Source organism: Orbicella faveolata, unplaced genomic scaffold, assembly GCF_042242905.1.
Source record: "Orbicella faveolata isolate gen_17 unplaced genomic scaffold, um_ofav_v1 contig_47, whole genome shotgun sequence".
NCBI classification, from domain to species: Eukaryota; Metazoa; Cnidaria; class Anthozoa; order Scleractinia; family Merulinidae; genus Orbicella; species Orbicella faveolata.
The window spans coordinates 22,641,849-22,665,536 of NW_028301577.1; the positions used below are offsets into that span (position 1 = coordinate 22,641,849).

The 23,688-nt window shown below is 38.8% G+C and overlaps 2 protein-coding genes across 2 annotated transcripts; both read left to right on the top strand.

The window, feature by feature from the left end:
- The first annotated feature begins 3,829 nt into the window (after positions 1 to 3,829).
- LOC110045541 (uncharacterized) lies at positions 3,830 to 12,638 on the top strand. Its single transcript, XM_089280153.1, has 10 exons — positions 3,830 to 4,057; positions 4,490 to 4,582; positions 4,817 to 4,903; positions 5,137 to 5,226; positions 6,476 to 6,550; positions 7,005 to 7,094; positions 7,547 to 7,621; positions 8,061 to 8,150; positions 8,301 to 8,390; positions 8,972 to 12,638. Exons 1-10 carry the CDS (start codon positions 3,880 to 3,882, stop codon positions 11,932 to 11,934), a joined length of 3,831 nt encoding a protein of 1,276 aa, XP_089136279.1. The 5' UTR covers positions 3,830 to 3,879; the 3' UTR covers positions 11,935 to 12,638.
- A 1,134-nt stretch (positions 12,639 to 13,772) lies between these two features.
- On the top strand, positions 13,773 to 23,083 carry LOC110045589 (uncharacterized). Its single transcript, XM_089280181.1, has 11 exons — positions 13,773 to 13,913; positions 14,027 to 14,128; positions 16,151 to 17,416; positions 18,572 to 18,623; positions 18,978 to 19,109; positions 19,703 to 19,792; positions 20,001 to 20,078; positions 20,408 to 20,470; positions 21,185 to 21,255; positions 21,735 to 21,833; positions 22,207 to 23,083. The coding sequence occupies exons 2-11, from the start codon at positions 14,046 to 14,048 to the stop codon at positions 22,328 to 22,330; spliced, it is 2,058 nt and encodes a 685-aa protein (XP_089136307.1). The 5' UTR covers positions 13,773 to 13,913; positions 14,027 to 14,045; the 3' UTR covers positions 22,331 to 23,083.
- The last annotated feature ends 605 nt before the right edge of the window (positions 23,084 to 23,688 follow it).

Sequence of the window (23,688 nt, forward strand, 5' to 3'; positions counted from 1 at the left end):
AACCACAGAAGTAACAAATGAACTAATGAAAGAGTTAATGTTTTTTTCTGACAGTATATTTTTTTTTAACATTACGTACAATCCAATGCATCGCATGCAATACAGTACTAGCAATAGTTTTACAATACAACACTTACTATTGTGATTATATTCCTCAGTATTGCATTGCGCATCTCTACTGCGCACGATTTTCGCGTAATTAGCGCTCTCACATGAGCGCGTGCACTTACACACGTTAGAGATTTCCCTCAAGCTAACCTCGAAAGCGAAATAAATGCTCGTTTTCTAAGTTCTTAAACGAGCATGGTGACCTTTATTTTTTTGCATCATTTTGGTGGACAAATCACCCGCTTTTAGTGGAAAAAATTAAGAAAAAAAAATTGTTCGGAAGGAAAATTCGATATAGCTAAAAGAGTGAACAAAACCGTTACTCGAAAATGCGAATTATGACCTCGAAAACAACGATTCCAGGAACGTTTGAGTCAAAGACGTTTAGAATTGAGTGATTTTTTCATAAATTATAAATTACATTGTTCCAAGTTCCCGAGACTTTATACCTATCAAGATTTTTTTCAAGTACTTTTTTAGTAACCTTTGCTTTCAGCTACCGCAAAATGTAACGTGAACTGATGAAATAACGCGCATGGTTAGGCATAAATGGGATAAGACTGGCCCATCATATCACTTAAGCGAGCATGGTGAAATATCCTTTTTATGGTATTTTTTGAGACAGTGCTTGGTAGGGAATATTCAGGGAAAGTTTCAAAAAAATTGTTTTGCAACTTTTATTTCTGAGGAATCACCTTATACAGTCGGCTTACTACATTACTTACATTACATTGCTAGACAATACATAACTTACAATGTCTTACAATTTTTTTTGACATTACAATCAAGTACGTCGTCTGCTATGTACTAGCAGTACATTACTTGCAATAATTTTACAACACAGCACTTTCTAAGAGTAGGCTTCTTCAATAACTTACGCTACATTTCTAAACAATACTTACAATACATTACAAAGGAAAACTCGCAATTCACTAATTGAGCCTTCCTTCCTTCCTTCGATCCGCAACATACAGTGCGGACCTCGAACTCGGTTAGTTAGAGGTATATACATATAAAAGAGTTAATGAAAACGATAGTTACAAATTACAAATTTAGTAAAAAATTTTAAAAAATCAAGTCAAGGGGTCAACTGACGAGTCAAAAATAAAGTGAACAAATCATCAATTCAACCAACTTACTGGTTGTGAGCAGCACGGTTAATGTGGTTGAGTTACCATTTCATGATCGATTGTTGAAGGGAAACCTCACCTACTGTGCCAGAACTCTGGGCGTCGCCTCCTTGGTTTTTGCCAGGAGTGATGACAGAAAAATGCTTCGACGACATCCTTATATCATCCTAATATCAGAGGGAATTTCTAGCAAATTCTTCGCCTTTCCGTGACCGAGCCTGTTAGTTGTGGTTATTAGCGGCAACTTGTTCTACTGACGTGATCAGTTTGCGGTCCCTTTCACTATCTTTACATACTGATCGACAAGGTTGACAATATTAACTTTGTTCGTTATATCGGAAAGTTGGCCACTGTGTTTAGTATTGTTCATGTATGGATTTATAAACGAATATCTGTTTTTTTTTTTTTGCCTCTGAAAGAGGGCTGTCAGTAATCGGTCTAAATCATAAATTGGACACGGGAAGTTTTTATTTCCGACCGGAGCCCGGATAGTTTTTAAGAAGAATGACAAAACTCCTGTGTACAATAGAACTTTTACTGGTTTGCTAGGTTTTTGTAGCTCATTAAAAATTGATTTGACCAAGTTTGAGTCAATTTTCTAGTAAAATCAAAAGATACCGTTTAAGCATGTTTCAAATAAAAGGCACAGTCGCATTTTGAATAATTTTTTTCTTGACGTAAATGGTATGGAGCATCAATCAAGTGAGTTAAGTGTTTACGAACGTAACAGTCTGGAAAAAAAGGCAAAACTCTATGAGTTTCTATACATTGTAACTTAAATAAAAACGCCATAGAACTTAAAGCGTCATGCCTTTGTTTCGCCAACACGAAAGTGATCTGTTGAGAAGTAGTGTCACTGACTTACTACAGTATATTGGACTATACGTGTTGATGCAAACTTTTAATTCTGTGTTGAAATTAAATAGTAATTGTATTCCAGACAGAAATTTCGTTGCTTGCTTTAAATCCGGTTACAAAATTAAATTTACAATTTTCTCTGCAATTTTTGGACTCGAGTGCTCTTCAAAGTTAACGAATTAATATTTTTGTTGACGTAGAATTTACGAGATCATCATTAAATGATACGAGAGTTTACAAACGTGATTGACTTAAAAGAGAAACAAGAAACATATGATATTGTTATATGGGTTTTGGGTTTGACACAAACTCTACTTCATTGCGTAGGTGGTTGAGTAAACTCAGTGATAGAGGCTGCTTCAGATAGCTTTTCAGTTTGTTTCATTTCGGTCTGAATAGAACCAGGACACAATGTGCTTGATATTATCCTTCATCCGTGAAGGGTCCTAAAATATATTTGCGTGGGCACGCTCACGACCTCTAAAATAAGGATCTGATGCAATGTGCATGCGCCGAGCAATATTGGTGACAAACGCAAAAAATGCTGGTGTTTCAGTCCAGAATACAGTTTGAAAGGACTGAAAGAGACCGTTTCGCATTCTATCAAGAAATGTGGGCTAAACTGCGATCTCTTCTCTCAGCCATTTTATAAAAACGTATGTTTTTTGTCCCGAAGAAAAGTTCCCATTTTTTTCATGAAATATGAAAAGGCCCCTCGCCCGTTTTATAATACCAGCGGATACTAAGGTCTTTGAGTAACACTATCCTTGTAAATTGGCTGAATGTAATGTAAAACGACCATTTTTAATAACTGTAACTGAACAGATCTGAACAATGTACAAATGTTGTGTTTCATGTATCTTTAGGTTTCTTTGATACAATGCTTATAGCGATTTTTACTACGGATACTGTACCTTGCTCGCAGGGCCTTTTTTTGGCCTCAATCGTCCGGCCCGGACTAGGCGGGGTCCGTTATAATGTCGGTCAGTCACTTCATGAGACTATTCTTGGTGATTTTCGCCGAATTGAGATTGTATCGTGAGTCATATAAAAGTAATAGAGAAATTTTGTATTGAAATAAAGATAGCTTATTGCTTCCCACGAGGTTACTTGTTCACAAAATAGAGCAAAACAGATGATTGAGCTAGTTCTTTCATATGGATATCGGGAATAAGCGCCACTAAAATCGAACGGAGACCATGTTGAGAAACATTTTAAATTGCAGCAAAGCGTAACAGAACATGGATTCCTTACAAGACCGAAGGAGTGCTGATTTGGGCATGAGGTAACTGGAAATCCCTTCCACGCGAACCCTTACATGTCTTGAAATCATGTCAGCTAGGCTGTAACACGGAGATTTACGTCACTGGCTTCAAGTATTCTGCAAGTTACCGATCTCTGACCCTTACAAATTCTCTAGATTGTTACTAAAAAAAGGTAATATTTTATCAATGAATTCGAAGGCAACATTTCCAATCCATACTTGTTCAGTTTTGGAGCCGCTAAAATTTTACAGAAATAAATTAAAAATAGCGCTGATTATATGAAGAATTTTTCCTAGCCTCGTCTCCCAATGAAGGTAATATAACGACTAAAATAAAATCCACTTTTTCTTTTTTGGTCTAATGACCCTTATCCTTAATTACTGAATTACTCAGACAATATATAAATATTTAAGTGCAGATTAGGTTTTTCTGTGTGGTCTTCAAAAAAAAAACTGTATAAAAGGAAGTGTTTTTTTTGCGGGAAAGTAACACATCAAACTCGGTTACCCTGAGTGAAGATGGCTCGATTTCTGTGTGGAATCGGTATTTTTCTTCTTGCTGTTTCTACATCAATGCTATTAGTAAATGCTGAAGAGGAGAAGATTTTGTCCGACAAGGATTTAGAGATCAAAAATGATGAACCAGTTCTAGAAGACCAGGAACTATTAGATGATCTTTTAGCCGAGGCCGAAAACGGTAAGAGCTTGAACGTGCAGTACAAATACTTAGTTGTTGTGTGATTTTCTGTCTTAGTTTTCTGCTTAAAAGTCTTTTTTTTTTTTTATTGCTAATTTGACTTCATAAAAGAAACTGGAAAAAAGTGTTATATTATATTAATAGGCTAATACGCAGCTTTTAGTGTCAACAGCAATCGATCTGGTCCAAACCCGTAATTTATCCACATTATAAACTGCCTGATCCATTTTCACTCCTACCATCAGCTTATCTCTCGCCTTCTGTTGAATTCGTGCCAATTTTAGAGTCCTTTTCCTGTAAATACTGAACTGTTATAGGGTTTGCTGGGATTTGTTCTCCGTACTCTCGGTTATTTCAATTGTCTCCAGAAGGTTTGCTCTGTAAAAATATCGATTACACTGTGAGAGGAATAAGGCTCTCCTTAATTCTCAGGACCCAGCGAAGACAATGCAGTTGAAAATTCCCCCGATGAACGGATCGAAGACAGTTCTGACGAAGCAGATCTCTCACTAGAGGATGACAAAGGTGAGCATTTCTGAAACAATAATTGATTGCCTTAATTTGTAATTTAAACTCCATTCTTCAGTAATAATTCTTAATAAGCAAATTTGCGGTTAAGAGCTCTGTATTAAACAGTACCGGCTGCCCATTCACTTAATTCTATCATGTTAACGTTTTGTTCCCCCTAACTTATTCAGTACAGAATTTTCAATTCGTAAAGGAATAGAGAAAGTTATAACTAAAAATGTCAATTCTTAGGAACAAGCGAAGACAAAGTTGAAAGTTCCCCAGAAGAAAGCGAAGACAGTGCTGACGAAGATGACCTCTCATTCGAGGATAACGAAGGTAGAAAATTCTGAAACATTGCTTTTTGCATTCTTCATTTAAATTTCAACCACCTAAAAGCGAAGCATTGTTTCTTAAAAAATCAGCTTACGATGAAAGCAATATATTGAGCAATACTGATCATTGTCTTCGTTCACATACGTTTTCAATCCTAGACGTATAGTCGAATTAACAATTCCTAGAAAAATTGTATAAAAACATGCAGTTCTAACTAGCCATGTTATGCCTCTTAGGTTACAGCGAGGACGAAGACATTGAAAGTTCCCCAGAGGAAAGCGAAGAGAACGCTGGCGAGGAAGACCTCTCGTTTGAAGATAACGAAGGTATGAAATTCCGTGAAAAATTTACCTCGACATTCATTTAATTAATTTCACAAGGGATTGTATTAAATTAGAAAATCAGTTTACCATGTAACCGCACGCAGTACTGGTCCTTGACATCCGTATTTACAGTTTAGTTCCAAGCATGAATGTCGTAATTCTTGCTACTCACTGCCATAAACGTCTTCTGATTTGTTAATAAGAATTTAAGAGTACATCATTGCAATATACCAAAGTTGGCTATTTTCGATATTCTTACTACCTGGTTGCGACTTTTGAGGGTTGAGGAGTTTTTGAAGAGGAGCTACGAGAGAGTTTATTGTGATAATGATAAACTTTGAAAGAATTAAATATGAGAGATAAAAGTATGACGTCATTAAAAACCTTTTTCCACAAAACTTCTTGATGTTAAATTGCTGAAAAAAACACGTGTTAATCGGCGAAACTGCTGACCAACTGCCCATTCGTCATACGAGAAGCACAAGCTTATTATTGGCAATGAAACAGAGTAAATTTTCACCCTTTGGCCTAGATCCTTCGAAACAGTCAGCCGTATTGTTAACCTTGGTGAACGATATTCAGATCATCAAGTGACGAGATCCAGAATGATACTTATTCTATATAACTTGATACAACAAGTTCAGAATATGTGTACCCACGAACCTTGAGCTTAGAGCAAGCCGCCGTGAGCTTCCACTAATACACTTGATCGCTTGAGCCTACCACTGAGAATCGTGAACACCGTGACTTTTGTTATCCACGGTCATAAACAGAGCGCAGTATTATCTCTCCTCTCTTCCCGATAATTGGTGGCTTGATATAATCTAAAGGAAAGCTAAGAGTTTCCAACACTTATCCAGTTAGTCAGCGACGCGATTAAGACGCGATGCGACTGAGACGCGATTAATTAAAAATGCACAAAATATTGCACAACCAATCTAGTTCTTGGGTGTCTCTCTTTTATCGAGAGCGATGACGACATGATCTTGCTTTCCGTCGATCTGTACAATCTCGTTCCCAGTGTCCTCTCTCTACCTTTCGAGGTAGAGAGAGGACTCACAGAGGTTGGGAACTGCAGGCTTTGCATGTTCTTAAAAAATAAGCGAAAGAACGTCTTGTGACTTGTAACTGAGCTATCGTGTGAGCACTGTCGACGAAGTAGTCTGAAAGTTGCTACATCAGCAATGTTGCTTAACAACTGAACTGGTATGAACCACTGTAAACTAAATCTTTATGGACTTCTTTTCCGTAGAATACAGCCAAGATAACTTGGATGAAGATTCTCCTGAAGAAACTGAAGACAGCGCGGAGGAAGAAACCAATGAAGGTATATAGTGAATTCTGTAAAAGATTCTTCCTTTTTACCGCACAATTTATTCCGTTTGACGGATGAATAATGTCTTTCTATAACATCCTCTTTCATGTCTAGCCCGAGGGCGTTCAATTATTGGACAAGTAGTGTTTTATTTGACTCTAAACTGACAATTCCACTCGAGTTGTGGAAATGTTATTTCACAAATATTCATTTTCTCTCGAGACTTTCTTCAGTCACCCAAATGATGCTGCATCATATGTTGTAAAGCTTAGTTTATTGGTAAAGATTAAGAACAATGCGGTTACTTCGATTAATGCATGTCTTTAATATACAGGCTCCAAAAATCGGGGGAGCTGGCTCTTTAATTAATTAACAAGACAAACAAAAAAGGGAAACTAAATCTGGGTTTCAAGTATCAGTAATGTTTTGATTGATATCCAATTTTTTTTTTTTTTCGATTTTGCAGAGTTTAGTGAAGATAACGAATATGATGATTCGCCCGAGGAAGATGAAGACAATGATGATGAAGAGACAAACATGCTGAATGACGAAGAAGGTCAGTAAAATCAATCGTGAGAGACACCATTTTTCATTTGGTTGGCCAATATTTGTTTTACATATGAGGAATCGATAAGTTGCGAAATCGGTAAAAAGTCAAATTTCCCGTAAGGTTAGTTGGATTCTGTGTTAAATATAATGGCTATTTTGAAAGTCTACCTCTAAGCAGGAATTTTGAAAGGGGCACATTTACTTTGTTACGTCTGGGTTAATTTGAAGTCTAAACGAATTGATTTCCACCCCCAGTCACAGTGGTCTTTAAAAGCTGCATACTTTCAGAAAGTTTAGAATAGTCTAGTTTTGAGACTTGAAATGAATGACGCTTCCAATTTTGCCACTAACATCTCCATCCTTGAATTGATTCTGTTTGGATCATCAGCAGTGTTACTTAGCAACTGAGTTGTTATGAATCTTTGCAAACTGAATCTTTGTGGACTTCCTTATCCGCAGAATACAGCCAAGATAACTTAGATGAAGATTCTCCTCAAGAAACTGAAGACAGCGCGGAGGAAGAAACCAATGAAGGTATATAGTGAATCTATAAAAGAATCTTCCTCTTTACTACACAATTTATCCCGTTTAAAGAGTAAATAATGTCTTTCTAAAACATCCTCTTTCATATCTAGCCAGGGCGTTCAATTATTAGAGAAGTAGTGTTTTATTTGACTCTGAACTGAGCATTCCACTCGAGTTGTGGAAATGTTACTTCACAAATATTCATTTTCTCTCGAGACTTTTTTCAGTCACCCAAATGATGCTGCACCATATGTTGTAAAACTAAGTTCATTAGTAAACAATAAGAACAATGCTGTTACCTCGATCAGTATATGTCTCGTATATACAGGCTCCAAAAATCGAGGGAGCTGGCTCTTTAATTAATTAATAAGACAAACAACATAAAAGGAAAAATAAATCAGTGGGTTTCAAGTATTAGAAATTGATTTCATTTTTTTCAATTTTGCAGAGTTTAATGAAGATAGCGAATATGATGATTCGCCCGAGGAAGATGAAGACAATGATGATGAAGAGACAAACATGCTGAATGACGAAGAAGGTCAGTAAAATCACTTGTGAGAAGCACCTTTTTTCATTTGGTTGGCCAATATTTGTTTTAGATATGAGGAATCAGTTGCGAAATCGGAAAAGTCAAATTTCAAGTATGAGCAATGTTTTGATTGATATCCATTTTTTTTCAATTTTCCAGAGTTTAATGAAGATAATGAATATGTTGATTCGCCCGAGGAAGGTAAAGACAATGATAATGAAGAGACAAGCATGCTGAATAACGAAGAAGGTCAGTAAAATCAGTTGTGAGAGGCACCATGTTTCATTTGGTTGGCCAATATTTTCTTTAGATATGAGGAATCGATAAGTTGTGAAATCGGTAAAAAGTCAAATTTCCCGTAGAGTTAGTTAGATTCTGTTTCAAATATAATTGTTAATTTTCAAAGTGTAGTTCTAATCAGGAATTTTGAAAGGGGCACATTTACTTTGTTACGTCTGGGTTAATTTGGAGTCCAAACGAATTGCTTTCCACCCCCAGTCACAGTGGTCTTTAAAAGCTGCATACTTTCAGAAAGTTTAGAATAGTCTAGTTTTGAGACTTGAAATGAATGACACTTCCAATTTTGCCACTGATATCTCCATCCTTGAATTGTTTCCGTTTGCATCATTATAACTTCTTTAATTGTTGCTTTTATTAGTACGATATTTTGTCAACGTTTCCTTCAATTTGAAAGTGGCTTGTACATCGAAAAAAAATGACTTTATTTACCATGACATGTAGCATTTTCTAAAGCAAAAGTGCATTATCTCCTTCAATTCTTTCCATGATACAAGCAAAAATAACACGAGATCATTTTTCTCCTGTTGTAGATCCAAGCGACGCGAAAAGGTCTCGTATTTTTAACCCCAAATGTGGGCTTAAAATATATAACCGCAACAGTCAGCGGTGCTGTGTAGGAAAAGTCATCTACAACCCTTTACAACACACATGCTGTGGCGGACGCATCGTACCAAAGACACTTGCCTCAACCTTGTGTTTGAAACGTTCTCGTTGCGGTCAGTCCTTCTACAGTCGTAAAAGCCAAAAGTGTTGCTACAATCAACTAATTCCAGTGGGCGTCAAGTGTTCCAGGTTGCGCTGTGCAAACATCCATTATATTTCCCACCACCAACAATGTTGCAACGGCCGTGTAATTCCCAAGACTTCCCAGTGTATACCAGTGACGAAGCGATGTGGTAGGCTATCTTATGATCCACAGGGTCAGAAATGTTGCCGTGGTCAAATACTTCCAATCAAAGTTCCCTGCTCTAGTCGGCGTTGTAAAAACGTCGTCTACGTTTCTCACACTCACCAATGCTGTAACGGTCGAATCATTCCCAAGAGTGTTCCATGCAATCCATCTCCAGCAACAGCCCAATGTGGTGGCTTTTTCTTCAGCCGGCAGACCCACAGATGTTGCTTTGGTCAAATAGTGTCTCTCCAAGTGCCGTGTACCAGACTACCTTGTGGGCAAGCTTACTATGTCCCTCAAACCCAACGATGCTGCCATTCTCGCGTCATTCCCAGAGCAGTACCTTGCCCTCAATTTCCTTCTCCGTTCCAATGCGGTGCATTCTCGTATAATCCACAGACCCACAGATGTTGCTTCGGTCAAATAGTATCCCTCCAAGTTGGTTGTTCCAGACTGACATGTGGACAAGTGTTCTACGTTCCTCATACCCAGCAGTGCTGCAGTGGTCGAGTTATTCCCAAAAGTGTTCCATGCCACCCATTCCTGACACCTGCCTTGTGTGGTGGTTATCAATTCAATCTGCAAACCCACAGATGTTGCTTCAATCAAATAGTTGCTATCAACGTCCGTTGTACCAAACTGCCTTGTGGGCAAGCCTACTATGTGCCCCAAACTCAACAATGTTGCAACCGCCGTGTCATTCCTAGAGCTGTACCTTGTACCCCATTCCCTACTCCGTTCCGATGTGGTGCCTTTTCCTACAATTCACAGACCCATAGATGTTGCTTTGGCCAAATAGTTTCCCTCCAAGCTCGTTGTACTAGACTGCATTGTGGGCAAGGCTATTACGTTCCTCAAACTCAACAATGCTGCAATTCTCAAGTCATTCCTCAGTCGATACCCTGCATTCCATTTCCGAAGCCCTTCCAATGCGGTGGCTTATCCTACAATCCACAGTCCCAAAGATGCTGCTTCAACCAAGTTGTACCCCTCCAATCTCCCTGTACCAGACTGCCTTGTGGACAAGGCTTCTACGTTCCTCATGCCCAACAATGCTGCAACAATCGAGTCCTTCCCAGAACCGTTCCTTGTACTCCATTTCCGACGCCGCTCCAATGTGGTCTCTTTTCTTATAATTCACAGACGCACAGATGCTGCTTTGGCCAGATAATATCTATCAACGTGCCGTGTATCAGACTGCCTTGTGGACGAGGCTATTATGTTCCTCAAACCCAAAAATGTTGCCATTCTCGTGTCATTCCAAGAGCTGTACCTTGCACTTCATTTCCCACTCCGTTCCGATGCAGTACCTTCTCTTATAATCCACAGACCCACAGATGTTGCTTCGGTCAAATAGTACCCCTCCAAGTTGGTTGTTCTAGACTACCATGTGGACAAGTGTTCTACGTTCCTCATACCCAACAATGCTGCAATGCCCGAGTCATTCCCAAGAGTGTTCCGTGCCATCCATTTCCAATACCAGCCTTGTGTGGTGGCTATCATTACAATCTGCAAACCCACAGATGCTGCTTTAACCAAATAGTTGCTATCAACGTCCGTTGTACCAAACTGCCTTGTGGGCAAGCCTACTATGTACCCCAAACTCAACAATGTTGCAACCGCCGTGTCATTCCTAGAGCTGTACCTTGTACTCCATTCCCTACTCCGTTCCGATGTGGTGCATTTTCCTATAATCCACAGACCCATAGATGTTGCTTTGGCCAAATAGTTTCCCTCCAAGCTCGTTGTACTAGACTGCATTGTGGGCAAGGCTATTACGTTCCTCAAACTCAACAATGCTGCAATTCTCGAGTCATTCCTCGGACGATACCCTGCATTCGACCACCGACGCCCTTCCAATGCGGTGGCTTATCCTATAATTCACAGACCCACAGATGCTGCTACAATCAAGTTGTACCTCTCCAATCTCCTTGTACCAGACTGCCTTGTGGACAAGCCTTCTACGTTCCTCATACCCAACAATGCTGCAACAATCGGGTACTTCCAAGAGGCGTACCTTGCACTCCATTTCCGACGCCGCTCCAGTGTGGTGCCTTTTCATATAATCCACAGTCCCATAGGTGCTGCTTTGGCCACATAGTGTCCATCCAAGTTCTCTGTACCAGACTGCCTTGTGGACAAGCCTATTACGTTCCTCAAACACAACAATGCTGCAACTCTCGAGTCATTCCTAAAACGGTACCTTGCACTCCATTCCCGACAAAGTTCCGATGTGGTGGCTTTTCGTATAATCCACGGACCCACCGTTGTTGCATGGGTCAAATAGTATCCATCCAAGTCCATTGTACCAAACTCCCTTGTGGACAAGCCTATTACGTACCTCACACTCAACAGTGCTGCAACTCTCGAGTCATTCCCAAAGTGGTGCCTTGTCAACCTAATCCCAACCCTCTGGCTTGTGGCAATACCATCATCAATCCTTCTGTCCAGCAGTGTTGTCATGGTACCACTGTGGCGCCTTTGAGGTCAACTTGCGTGAAGTGTGGCACTTCATATTTCATTCCCTTTGGGTATCGATGCTGCAACAGCCGAATTCGTCCTTCGTCCTTCCACTGTCCTGTGCCTCTTCCCTTGCGATAGAGAAGGGATCCTGAACCCTATTAACTTAGAATTTTTGCCAAATAATTAAGTTTGAAAAAGTTTTAGGATAAGAACGAAAAGACAAGCAGAAAATCATTGTATAAGTAAATATTAATTGCCTTTGATACAAACGCTTGGGTGAATTGCTGACTTGTTACTGATCTGGATCATATGAGTTATGTAAAGTAAACAGATGCAATCTCTGTGACATTTCTGAATTAGAAAGTAAACATGAACTATAATTCAAGCTCATAAGACTCTCACAAAGCAAGCTGAGAAAGGTTTTAATCAATATTCAGATTATCACAAATGAAGTATCACTGGCACAAAACTAGAGTAACAAAAACAATTAAGTTTAGCTGTAGTTCTCCACGTCCGAAGGAATCTTTTCGGTTGTAGATGTTCACGTTGAAAGTAGCTCTTTCTTTAAGGGAACATGTGTTTACGCTGTATCTTATCCGATGGGCAATGCTTTTGGAGGGCTGAAAAAAGCGCGAAAACTAATACAGAATTTAATCATTGTCACTTTAGGAAAATCATGAATGTAACTGTCATCAGTAAGAAGTAATACTATTTCTTTATGTAGACAAGATACTATGATCTAGATCGAAGTCTCTTGCTGGAAGTTATTAGACTTTGCAGTCGACTACATCTTCTGTTGGTGAAGTAAGTGAGATGATTAATAAAGAATTTTTCTGGAACAAGCTGTTGAAATCTCTTTGCTGCGAGTCTCCTCAGATGAAAATGAGCCCTATACTCTACATTCTCTACAGGCCTTGACATCAGAAATAACCAGTCAGCCTGTGCTCCTAGCGCTGGCAAGAGAGCCTGGTTGCAGGCTACATCAGAATCAGTTCACTGTAAATTCCAAAAATTTCAATACTGTAGAAATCCTGTTCGTCATAGAGAGCCTTAATGAGGTTAACCGTTAACTGTAACAACCCAAGGCAAAAAATTTAGCAGTTAGGCGTAAAAATTGAAAAACTTTAACCGTTAGTCGTAAAAATGCTAACCGCAAAAACAATTTAGCCAAGAATGTGAAGTTTTCTTGATCTCTTGTCGGGACTTTTTGCGTCTTTTCTTGTGGCTTGCTGCTGAGGAAAATAATGGCATAATAACACCTTAAATATGTTTGACAGTAATCAAAATAAATTTTAACTTTTCAAACAATGAAAATTAATTTTAAGGCTTTTCAAGACAATGATAATCTGATTTCTAACTTAAGATTTCTGTTAACCGTGAGCAAAATAAATTAACCGCAAAAATGCCAAAGTAATAACCGTTCGCCGTATTTAGCCACTGCCCCTTTGAGACCCTCTTAGTAATAATCGACTAAGGTAGCACCTCTACAGTATCAGGCATGGCGGCTGCGAATAAGAGTGTCGTATCCAGAGCGCTCGTGTTATTTTTTGTTTTATGACAGAAATTTACGAAGCAGGACCCAAATTTATTTCTAAACAATTCTAAAGCTCCCAGATTAAAATATTGTACAAAATAATAAACTCTTACTAAGCGAGTGCGAGGGCCGTATACTGGAGAGTATTTGCCCGAGGTCGTGGCAGTACGGACCGAGCGCAGCGAGGTCTGTACCAAAACGACCGAAGGCCAATATTCCCCAGTACAATGATATCTGATGTGACTATCAGCTTAGTTTTAGACTGAGGCCCTGACACACTTTAAAAGTATCTCATTATAGATGCTTGATGTTCTGGAGAACTCCTGTGAGAGCTTGATTCTACTTCTGTTATACAGGACAACGGTCGACAGTTTCAGTGTATGATATGTATGTGCTTCAAGGCGCAGTAGAGCGAGTCCTAAAAGTCCCAGGACTCATTGCGAACTAGTTGCGCGCGAAAATTGATGCAAATGTTCGAAACGAGACAAAATGGCGGATGACAGGAAATGCACTTCGTCCTTTACATAAACTCTCTTATTCCAAAGGATTTATACGATTGTGGAATTAGCTATGAAAGTAGAAAGTTAGTTTATCTTTTCATTGCTACAAATTTTAACTGATGGATTAAAAGATGTGTGTATTTGAGGCTTAATTTTTTGCGATCCTCCGTCATTTCTATTTGCAACGTCCTCTCAGCAACAGATGAAGCACAACGATGGCAAAAGGAAGAATTTGTTCTTCTTCCAGAGAATCCACGCCGTCTAAGATAGCTGTCAGACAAACCAGCCAAACTGAAAGGTAGGTTTTAGATTGTAATCATTTTTAGTGTTGAACATGTACGTGTGCTGATAATACAGACGTTCTAATAATTATGGGAATAATTTTATTCACTTCAGTTCAGTCAAGAATTCGAGTCACTTTAAGCTTATAAAAGTTCAAGTGCTTCGGTTGTGCAGCACCAGATGACAGTTAAATGCCAGCTTAATTCTTCAGATAGACGTTCAGATGATTTTTGCATCAATTTTGCATTAACATTATGAAAATAAACGACTTCAATAACATGTTAATTAAATTTAGCATGTACGCTCGTGCTCATGTTGTGATGGAGTTTATAGTTGCAAACCCGGAGCAAAAATCACATTTAGAATCTAAACAGCTGAAGAAATCTTGTTAATAATGAGTAACAAGGCCGTAAATTCAAAATGGAATGGGAAATTTGGTTTTAATTTTTGCCTCCCATTTACACCTTTCAAATGAAATTAGGTATAGGTTGCACTTGGGCAAAGTTCTCATCTTTGCTAACCAGAAAACCGCAGAAACTTTAAAACCGCAACTGGAAAGCAAAAACTCGCGTCAAACTGAGTAGGGTCGCACTAGGGTAGAAAAGTGTCAGTGATAACAACTGAAGTAGACCAGATATACGTTTATCCACATGTTGTTGGAAGACAGGAGCTTTTGAAAACTCCCAACTGGAAAGCAAAAACTCGCGTCAAACTGAGTAGGGTCGCACTAGGGTAGAAAAGTGTCAGTGATAACAACTGAAGTAGACCAGATATACGTTTATCCACATGTTGTCGGAAGACAGGAGCTTTTGAAAACTCCCAAGAAATACGCAACAAAAAAGGCATCCTGTTGCAGCATTGCTGATAACTATCACAGTTGATACTTCTGCTTTTTATTCAGTTAAATCAACAGCATTTTTTTGTCTTTCGTATGATGGGCCACCGTTTAAAACGACAACAATCGCATTTTAGAGATCCATTACTGACCATTATCACCAGAGAAAATACTTGCGTTAGGACTCTATCACCTGGGTTATGGAAACTCGTATGTAAGCATTGGGCCATCAAAAAAAGTGGGGAACTGCAACAGATTGTAATGGTTGTAAAATCCACGTCTGTCCATGGTAAAAAGTAAGCGCGAACTGAAACAATATTGTGTGCGTTTTTAACTTTGTCACAAAATGTTCTGTTAAATTTTCATTCACTGAGAAGCGTTGACAGTTACCGCTGTGATTCCTATTGTTCAGCTAGAGTTTTCTAAAATCTGCCTGCTCCACCCAAGCACTACAGTGTCCTTGATGTTTTGGCCAATTTTCGATGTTTTTGCCAACTGGAAAAGTTGGGGTGGCACTTGGCAATGTCCCCTGATGACAGATTTTGGCCGCAAAGTAAACAAATTCTGGCAAAAATTTACCAAGTGCTACCCATGCTTTAGTGATGCTAATAGACAGATCAGGGGGGAAAGGGGTTGACCAGGTGAGCCCTGAAAAGTTTTCTTTGGTTGTTGTATCTGCCAAAGCATGACACCTTCACACCTTTGGCATTTATTTTTACAAATGAATCTCTTTGAATAAAAACCTGGATTTTATTTTTATTTATCTGCCCTTCCCCCACCCGTTGGATATGCCTGGATATCCAATGGGGTGGGGAAAAGCAGAGGCTGTGATATTTACTTTATTCTAGTGATGCTTCTCATATCTGTCAAAGAAGTGGCAATGAATGATGTCCATTTTGATAATTGATACAGTTGGAACCCACTAATTTGAACTCAGTTGTTGGAAATTCCCAGATATTTTAAACTCAAAACCATTTCCCTTAGATATGCCCCTCAATTTTATTATGGCCTTTTTTGAACTTCTGCTATTTCGAACTACATGTATTTTTCATTTCTCTTTAGAGTTTGAAATAGTGTGGTTCAACTGTATATCCTTTGGGGTTTCACTGCTAACATTTTTCTACCAACAAGTCATGCACATATTTTCCAGAAGTTTGTCATGTGATATTTATTGAACCATTCTCCCTTTTTTTCTTGTCACAGACTGAATATTATGGCACAGAAGTTGAAGGTCTCATTAACCCCTTGTGATCTGATCAGTGATATTGACTGTGGTAACATTACTTCTGAAATAAAGGAGACATTTGAAAACCAGGTATGCTCTTCTCCTGAGAAAAGCATTGATTGTCATAACATGCCAAATGGCAAGGAGACAAGTCTGAAAACAACTGATCAAGAGCACAATGGTGCCGTTGATGTAAGTGAAGGAAATACTCTTAAAAAGGATCTGGGATCACCTAGTGGTTTTATGCCAGTCAGCTTTTATGGATCAAGAAGCCAAAATGCAACTCCTAGGATAAAGTTGTTTGTTCCAAAAGATCACAAGAAATTAAATGTGAAAAGTCAAGACTTGATGAGTGATAGTCCTTCTGGTATGAAAAGGAAGTCCAAGAAGCAAACTTGTTCAACAGCAGTGAAGAGAAAACGTAAGACAGCTAGTATTGTCAAACAAAGCAAATCTGGTGGTAGAAAAGAGAAATCGAAGTCAAATACCCAAGAAAATGGGATTCGAGTTTATGAGAATGGAACATTGCATAACGTTGATAACAGTGGCAAAAGCAAAGATAAAACAGAACCCTGTGAAACAATGATAATTGAAGTAAAAGAGAGGGAAGGAAGCAACAGTGATGGAGCTGACTGGTCAGCTAAGTTACATTATGACTCCGACATAAATGGGGTTGATTCTGTTAGTGGCAAATCAAGTCCAACTTTGCAGAAATCTGCAGCAAGTGAGGTTGAATCTGTTTGTTCCGAATCAAGTCTTTGCAGTGGACCAGGGTCTGTGTTGGATGGTCTGTATTTAAGAAAAAGTGGCAATGAATACTTCTTTTCCAACTCTGTTGTCAGTACTTCATCAGAAGAACATCTTCAATCATGTAGTGATGACACTGGCAGTGAAAGAACAGCTACTACAGGTTTAACAAATGGTGTATTGCCTGACCCATCCTATGCTGATCAAAATGGAAGTTTGACAGGGAAAATGTCTGCAAGTCATCACACTGATGACTGTCAGATGAGCTTGTTGCTTTCAATACCATCACCAGACACTAGTGAGAGTGATTTTACACTGAAACTTTCTGACCAAGAAGCAGAATCAAGCTCATCCAAAAGTTCTCCTGAACATCAAGCATCTATAATGAGATACTTTAAAAGTGTGTCGGGTCCTAAGTGTAAAACTGTCCTGATTGCAAATGGTGCATCCTCCTCATCCACACTTCCAGCAGAAAATTCTCCAGGGACCAAAAACAGGTTGGGTCATTTTCTATGTTTTTCTGTGTCTTACAAGGGTTTAAAGGCCCTCTGTTGACAAGGAAGATATGAAAGACAGCTACTGTTATGTGAAAAATAGTCACCAACTTAACAGTAAAACCTGCTAACAAAACACCCTTAGGTACATGTATGACTTTCAGTTTGCATATTTCAAGATAGTTTTTGCCCAAAAAAGTACAAGAAGGGGGTTTTATGCCACCTTGAATTTTCAGAACATGTGTACTAAAGGCATTTGTGGTCAAGATGTCAATCGATACCCTCGATCGACCCTCGAGTGACATCCCGATCGGCACTTGATTGACATCTTGATCAGTACTTGGTTGACACTCAATCGACATCTCAGTTGACAGTCAGTTGAGAGTCAACTAATTTTCGTAGACACACCACCCACACATATGAGTTGGTCAACACTCAGCCAACTATTGACTGACTGTTGATCAAGTGCCAATCAAGTGTCGATTGAGATGTCGATTGAGTGTCGGCCTAGTGTCAACCAAGTATCGATCAAGATGTCAATTGAGTACACCTCAATCAAGATGTTGATTGAATGTCTATCAAGGGTATCGATCAACACTCTACCAAGACTGCCTCAAGTACACATGATCTGAATTGTCAATACTAAGGTAGCAACTTTGCTACATCTGCAATGAGCCATACGTTTAGTATTTTAGGCAGGAATGGGAATAGGTGCGAGAAAATTGTTACTTTTTTTGTGAATGTCTTTGGGATATGAGGTGATACATTTACTTATCAAGTTGCAAATGTATGTTTTCATGTCATGGCCTTATTTGTACAAATATATTTCAATGTGGTACATGTAGCTTTAGAGTTGTTTCACTGAAAAGAAGTCTCAGGATCCTGCTTTACAAATTTATTTCATGAAAGAAAGTTTCACCGCTTTTGTCTACTTGGGCATCATCAGTCCGTTTAACTGGATGTTATTGCATGACTAGTTAATATTTTTGTTCTCTGGTATTGATATATTGTGAGCAGAGCTGATATTTTAACCAGTGATGCTGCTGAGGCTGATTTTAATACCTCTTACACAGTTAATATGTAACATTAAAAATGGTTGCTTGCCTACATATCATTCATAAGGTTTTTCAATTATTTATTGTTGTGTTCCTTTATTAGGATAACTCCTAAAAAGAAAAAGAAAGCAACAAAGCAGGAACAAATGTATTTGGTAAGTTGTTTTGAATGAATTAAATCACATAGCTAATTACCCATATAAGCTCGCACAATACGAGACTGTTAAAGGGATACTAGGTTGTTTAATTCTGGTCCTCATCTCATACCAAACAGGAAAGATCGTGTTTGACCATGTTTCCAAACACCAAGAAGAGAGTTGAAAATATGACGTGTAGCGGAGTATTTTTGATGAACTTTGAGGTGTCAGATATCCGAACATTCCCACATCATGATTTTCTTTGTTTAAACTTAATGTGTTGGTGAAACATGGTTATTGGGTGTTCTTTTTGGAAATTTTTGAATGTATTTTATTGTATTTAATACTGCAAGTATCTACTTTTGTTGTTAGGATTTGGGTCAGAAAGACTTTGGCCACGTGACATGCCCCACCTGTGGCATGGTGTATACCAGAGCTCAGCCAGATGATGAAGCTGCTCACATCAGACACCACAAGAGCTTTGTCAGTGGCTTGAGGTTCACTGTAAGTTGTTTTCCCCATGCAAAGTTCAGCATAACCATTGAGCAGAAACAAAGTAACTGTTTCCCATGGGGATGATTACATGTTTAAAAAGTGTAAAAACATCTGTGTTAAAACCTGAGTTATAGCTGAGGGGATTTTTTGAGGTCTTAGCTGCTGTTTGTTCATATGAGGTATGAGGTATAACAAGTGTGTCTATTGGAAATCAGGCTCACATGTTTGCTTGTTTTATAGTTCATACAGTACTTTACTTTTTGACTTTGTTGAAATAATTGCTCGTAAACGTTGCCCTAAGGTAAAGTTATATAATTTAGTGTTTTAAGACAGGTTACAGGACATGTCCTGGTCTAGATAAAAAACAGAGGTTTCATCAATGTTTTTCACAGTAGGGCAACTGTTTTTCACAGGCACACAAAACTTTTTGAACTAAACTCCCTTATAAGAAAAAAACATTCCTTTAGGTGGTCAAACCAGGCAGGCAAATTCTCTTCACAGCTGGTCAATTTGCCCGGTGCCTGGTCCTCAATGAAACCCTGTAAAAATAAAAAATAAAAAACGTTCTAGTTGTGGCTTAAGAACTTTGTCTGTTTTACCAGGGCTGGAAGAATGAGTGTGTTGTGAAGGAGTATCATGACGGCAGAGTGATCATGGTCAGCCCTGATAATCATCCTCTTCACCTTAAAAAGGTTTGATTTAACTAGCATTGATATGTTGTGTTCATGTATATGTGGAACAATATTTTGTCCCAACATTTGTTTTCTTTTTCTGCTTAAAAATGTATTATTATTGACTACATGTTATTTCATGCAAATTGTTACACAGTTTTGGTATTGGTGGAACCTGTGTTCACTTGACAAATAGTGCAATTTATTAATTTTTTGTGGTCATTTTAAGGTGGAAGAAGTTCGCAAAGTTGTTGACAGTGAGTTAGGCTTTGTTGCTGATGTACCTTATAGAAGGTCTGGAGCTAAGGTTGGTGTTGATTGTGTTCTTTTCATGCTCACAAGACTCAGTATGTGCACCTTATTTTTATGAGTCAGGTTGTATTTTACAAGCCCATAGCTGTGCAAAGTACACCTGAAGGGTAAAAACACTGTCATGTTAAAATTGAAATTGTCAGGCAAAGATTTTTATAATCTTAATGGAAAAAAGCACTCGTGTGGACCACAAAATTAATATGACAGGGTGAACATCAACCCTTGGTCTTTTTTGGACAGGTCTTCAGAGTTGAAACCTTGGACTGATGTTCTCTCAGTGGAACCCTGCACTTGGTTAATGATATATGCATATCTTGTTTTCAGACGTTTCTTTTTATTACCACGAAAAAAGTTGTTGGTTGTTCCGTAGCAGTTCAAATTGACCAGGTATGTTGATTTCATTTTAGCTTGGAATTTCAGGCTAATATAATTTGACATTAAACTACAAATGGAGGAACATGACATCTTGTCTTTCCCTTGCATGTAAGTGTCATTACATCAAGACTTGGTGGTCCTGTGTTGTTAAATAAAGTCAACTGACTGGCTAACTGATGGACAAATGGACTGACTGACTGACTGACTGACTGACTGACTGATGGATGGACAGACGGACGGACGGACGAACTGACTAACTAATGACTGAGGAATGAACTAACTGAGTAAATTATTTCTGATTTACTGACTGACAAACAGACAGACAAACAGACAGACAGACTGACTGACTAAATTGATATCTGATGACTGATGAACTGATTCATCCATTGACTGAGTTGTTGGCTCACTAATTCACTGATTGATTGACTGACTGACTGACTGATTGATTGATTGATTGATTGATTGATTGATTGATTGATTGATTGATTGATTGATTGTGCTTTCGACAAGTAATTTGTCATATTGCTCTTAAAAGGTTGCAAGATGTTGTGGCTTGTTGATTGTAGAAACAATGCTCAATGTTTCCTTATTATATTTTATAATTTGTACCATGTGAAGGATGAAAAGCATTTTGCTATTTTATTCACCTTCATTTGACATGCAGTTAGCCTGTGAAAAATTGCAGCAGATAATTTAGTCATTGACTTACTGTTACAAAATCTTCAGGGTTACCCTGTTTTGCCTTCACCTGGAGAATCTTCAACCCCAGAAAAACAGATTGCCGCCTGGTGTTGCAGGTACAACACTCTTAACATCAATTAAAAACTTTACAGGGGGATAGCTATGTTGCTGTCTCTTAACGATTATTTGATGGCTTCCACATAAACTAGAAAATCAAATTGCAAGAACTGTGAAATGCAAAGTTGCCAACTGCAAGTACATGTAAGAGTTTCAGATTGAGTTAGCGTTTTACTTCCTCAATTCCATTGCTGCTGGCCTCAGCTTGTTATTCCTGCTATGCGGGCAGCATTTTGGAGTGTCCATTAGAATAGCTTTGGGATGTTGACATACGGTATGTAAACGAATGTTGAATTTCAAGAAAAGGGAAATGAGGCAGGGTGCTAAGACAAATAAAATAATGTTCTTTAAAATCAAACCGTCGTTCAATGATGGACCTGTAATGTTTCTTAAAATTATGTTTAAAATGATAACTCTCTTTTCGAGTGACATTTTGTAACGTGCAGTAACGCTGGTTATTTATTTTTTTTCCCCCAAGTACTACCCCTCAGTCAGCTCAGTGTGGCATCAGCCGAATCTGGGTCCACAGTCAGTACAGGCGGAAGAAGGTTGCAACTCGATTGCTCGATTGTGTTAGGTGAGAAGTCAGGGATTATGCTTGAATTAGCCTGCGTAGCCGACGTCCCTTTCCGTTTTCCAGGCGGGAGGATCGAGCAAGCGAGCGAGCAAACGAGCGCGCCTGGGGTGAACAAAAAATGGGGAGAAGTGGAGAGTAGGTGAGAAAAAAAAAAGGAGGAGAAGGGGAAGGGAGGTAGGAAGGAAAGGTTTTTGCCCCACCGCACTCGCTCGCAGTATTGTTCCCTTCGCTTGCTTTTGGAAATGAACGCCAGTTACGCAGGCTATGCTTGAATAGGCACTGATTGAACACAACATCAACACCCCGACTGGGTTTGAAGCTCGGTCTTTCCATCTGTGCTGAATGAAATATATCCTTTCATTTTTTTTTCCAGGATGAACTTCATTTACGGCTGTATTATTCCCAGAGAACTTGTCGCGTTTTCAGATCCCACACCAGACGGCAAGCGGCTTGCTAAAAGTTACGCCGGCACCTCACAGTTCCTTGTGTTCAGATAGCTTTGCACTGGTTGCATTTCAAATGCCTGATTCGTGAAGCTTGTAAATCTCCCCGCGTGCACTTTGTACATTGTATTACCGTGTAAACGGTTTTCACAGTCTTGGAGACAACTTTCGTTTTCGCTAAATCGTCGCAGGAGCACTGCCTAGCTTCGGAATCCTATTCTTTACTTGAAATCAAGTACAAACCTTCCGTTTCGTCGGAAAGTTAGCGCATTGACTTCCAAGCTACGGCCACGAGTTGATACAGCGATCAAACGACAAAAACCTCTAAGCTGCCTCTAGTTTTCGTACGTGAGAAGTCGGACAAAAACTATAGCGACGAAATAGAAAAGATCTTTGGGTTCAAAGTAAAAAATTTCAAATGCGAGACAAATGTACATTTGGCCGTGACAGTTTTGGCGGGAAATGCACGCGCGCGGTGCATTTGACAGCCTCGTTCCCAGGGTCCTCTCTCTTTTTCGAGAAAAAGAGAGGACCCTCGTAGGAACGAGGTTGTGTATTTGACCGTCGGGGCTCCGTCGGGTGAGTTTTGTCATGTTGTTCAGCGACGTCTCTGACGAACACTAGTAATTTTTCGGATTTAAACATTGTTTACAGACTGCTCAGTAAATCAAACAAAAATGACTTTATTAAACAGTAAATATTTTTGGCCAGTTGTCCACTGCGGCGTATTTTCCATTTCTGTGTATCGTTTCGTGGGCAAAGTATTTTTGTAACGCTTAAAGGAAGTAATAAAATATGTTTTCATTATGTGCGGGTTTTTACTTTGACCTCTTTTCGTCTGAAAAATTCCTTATAGTAACTTTGTTCAAGTTATTTTGCGAGGGACTGTTTAAATTTTGTCCTTCAATCTAATGATCAAAGTTTCTAAGAGGGAATTAATACAGGTGAATTTTTAACGAAATTGAATGAATTTTTCAAACTAATGAAATAGGAAAAAAGTTATACGATTTACAGCAAAAACCCGCTTGTGAGAACCTACATTTTTGAAGTCTGGTAAAATAGTTTCTTGTATTTTGGGGTAGTTCTTGTTAATTTAGGCTTAGTAGGTTCTTAATTGGTATAGGTAATCTTGTGAATGCGAGTGCAATTAAGGATCTGCATCACTCGTAACATTTGAAAATTCTGTTAAAATTGCACGAGCCTTTAGGTGAGTGCAATTCAAATATCACGAGTAGTGTAATATCCTTAATTGCTCGAGTTTTCATATGATTACTCATCATCGGACAGAATGCGTGGACATCATTTATTATTCATAATTCACGAAAGCGGCAAATGTGAATGCGAGAGCGCTCACAATTAGAGAAGAAAGGGCTCAAATTGGTCAAGTAGCGTTGATAAAAATTGCTTTACTG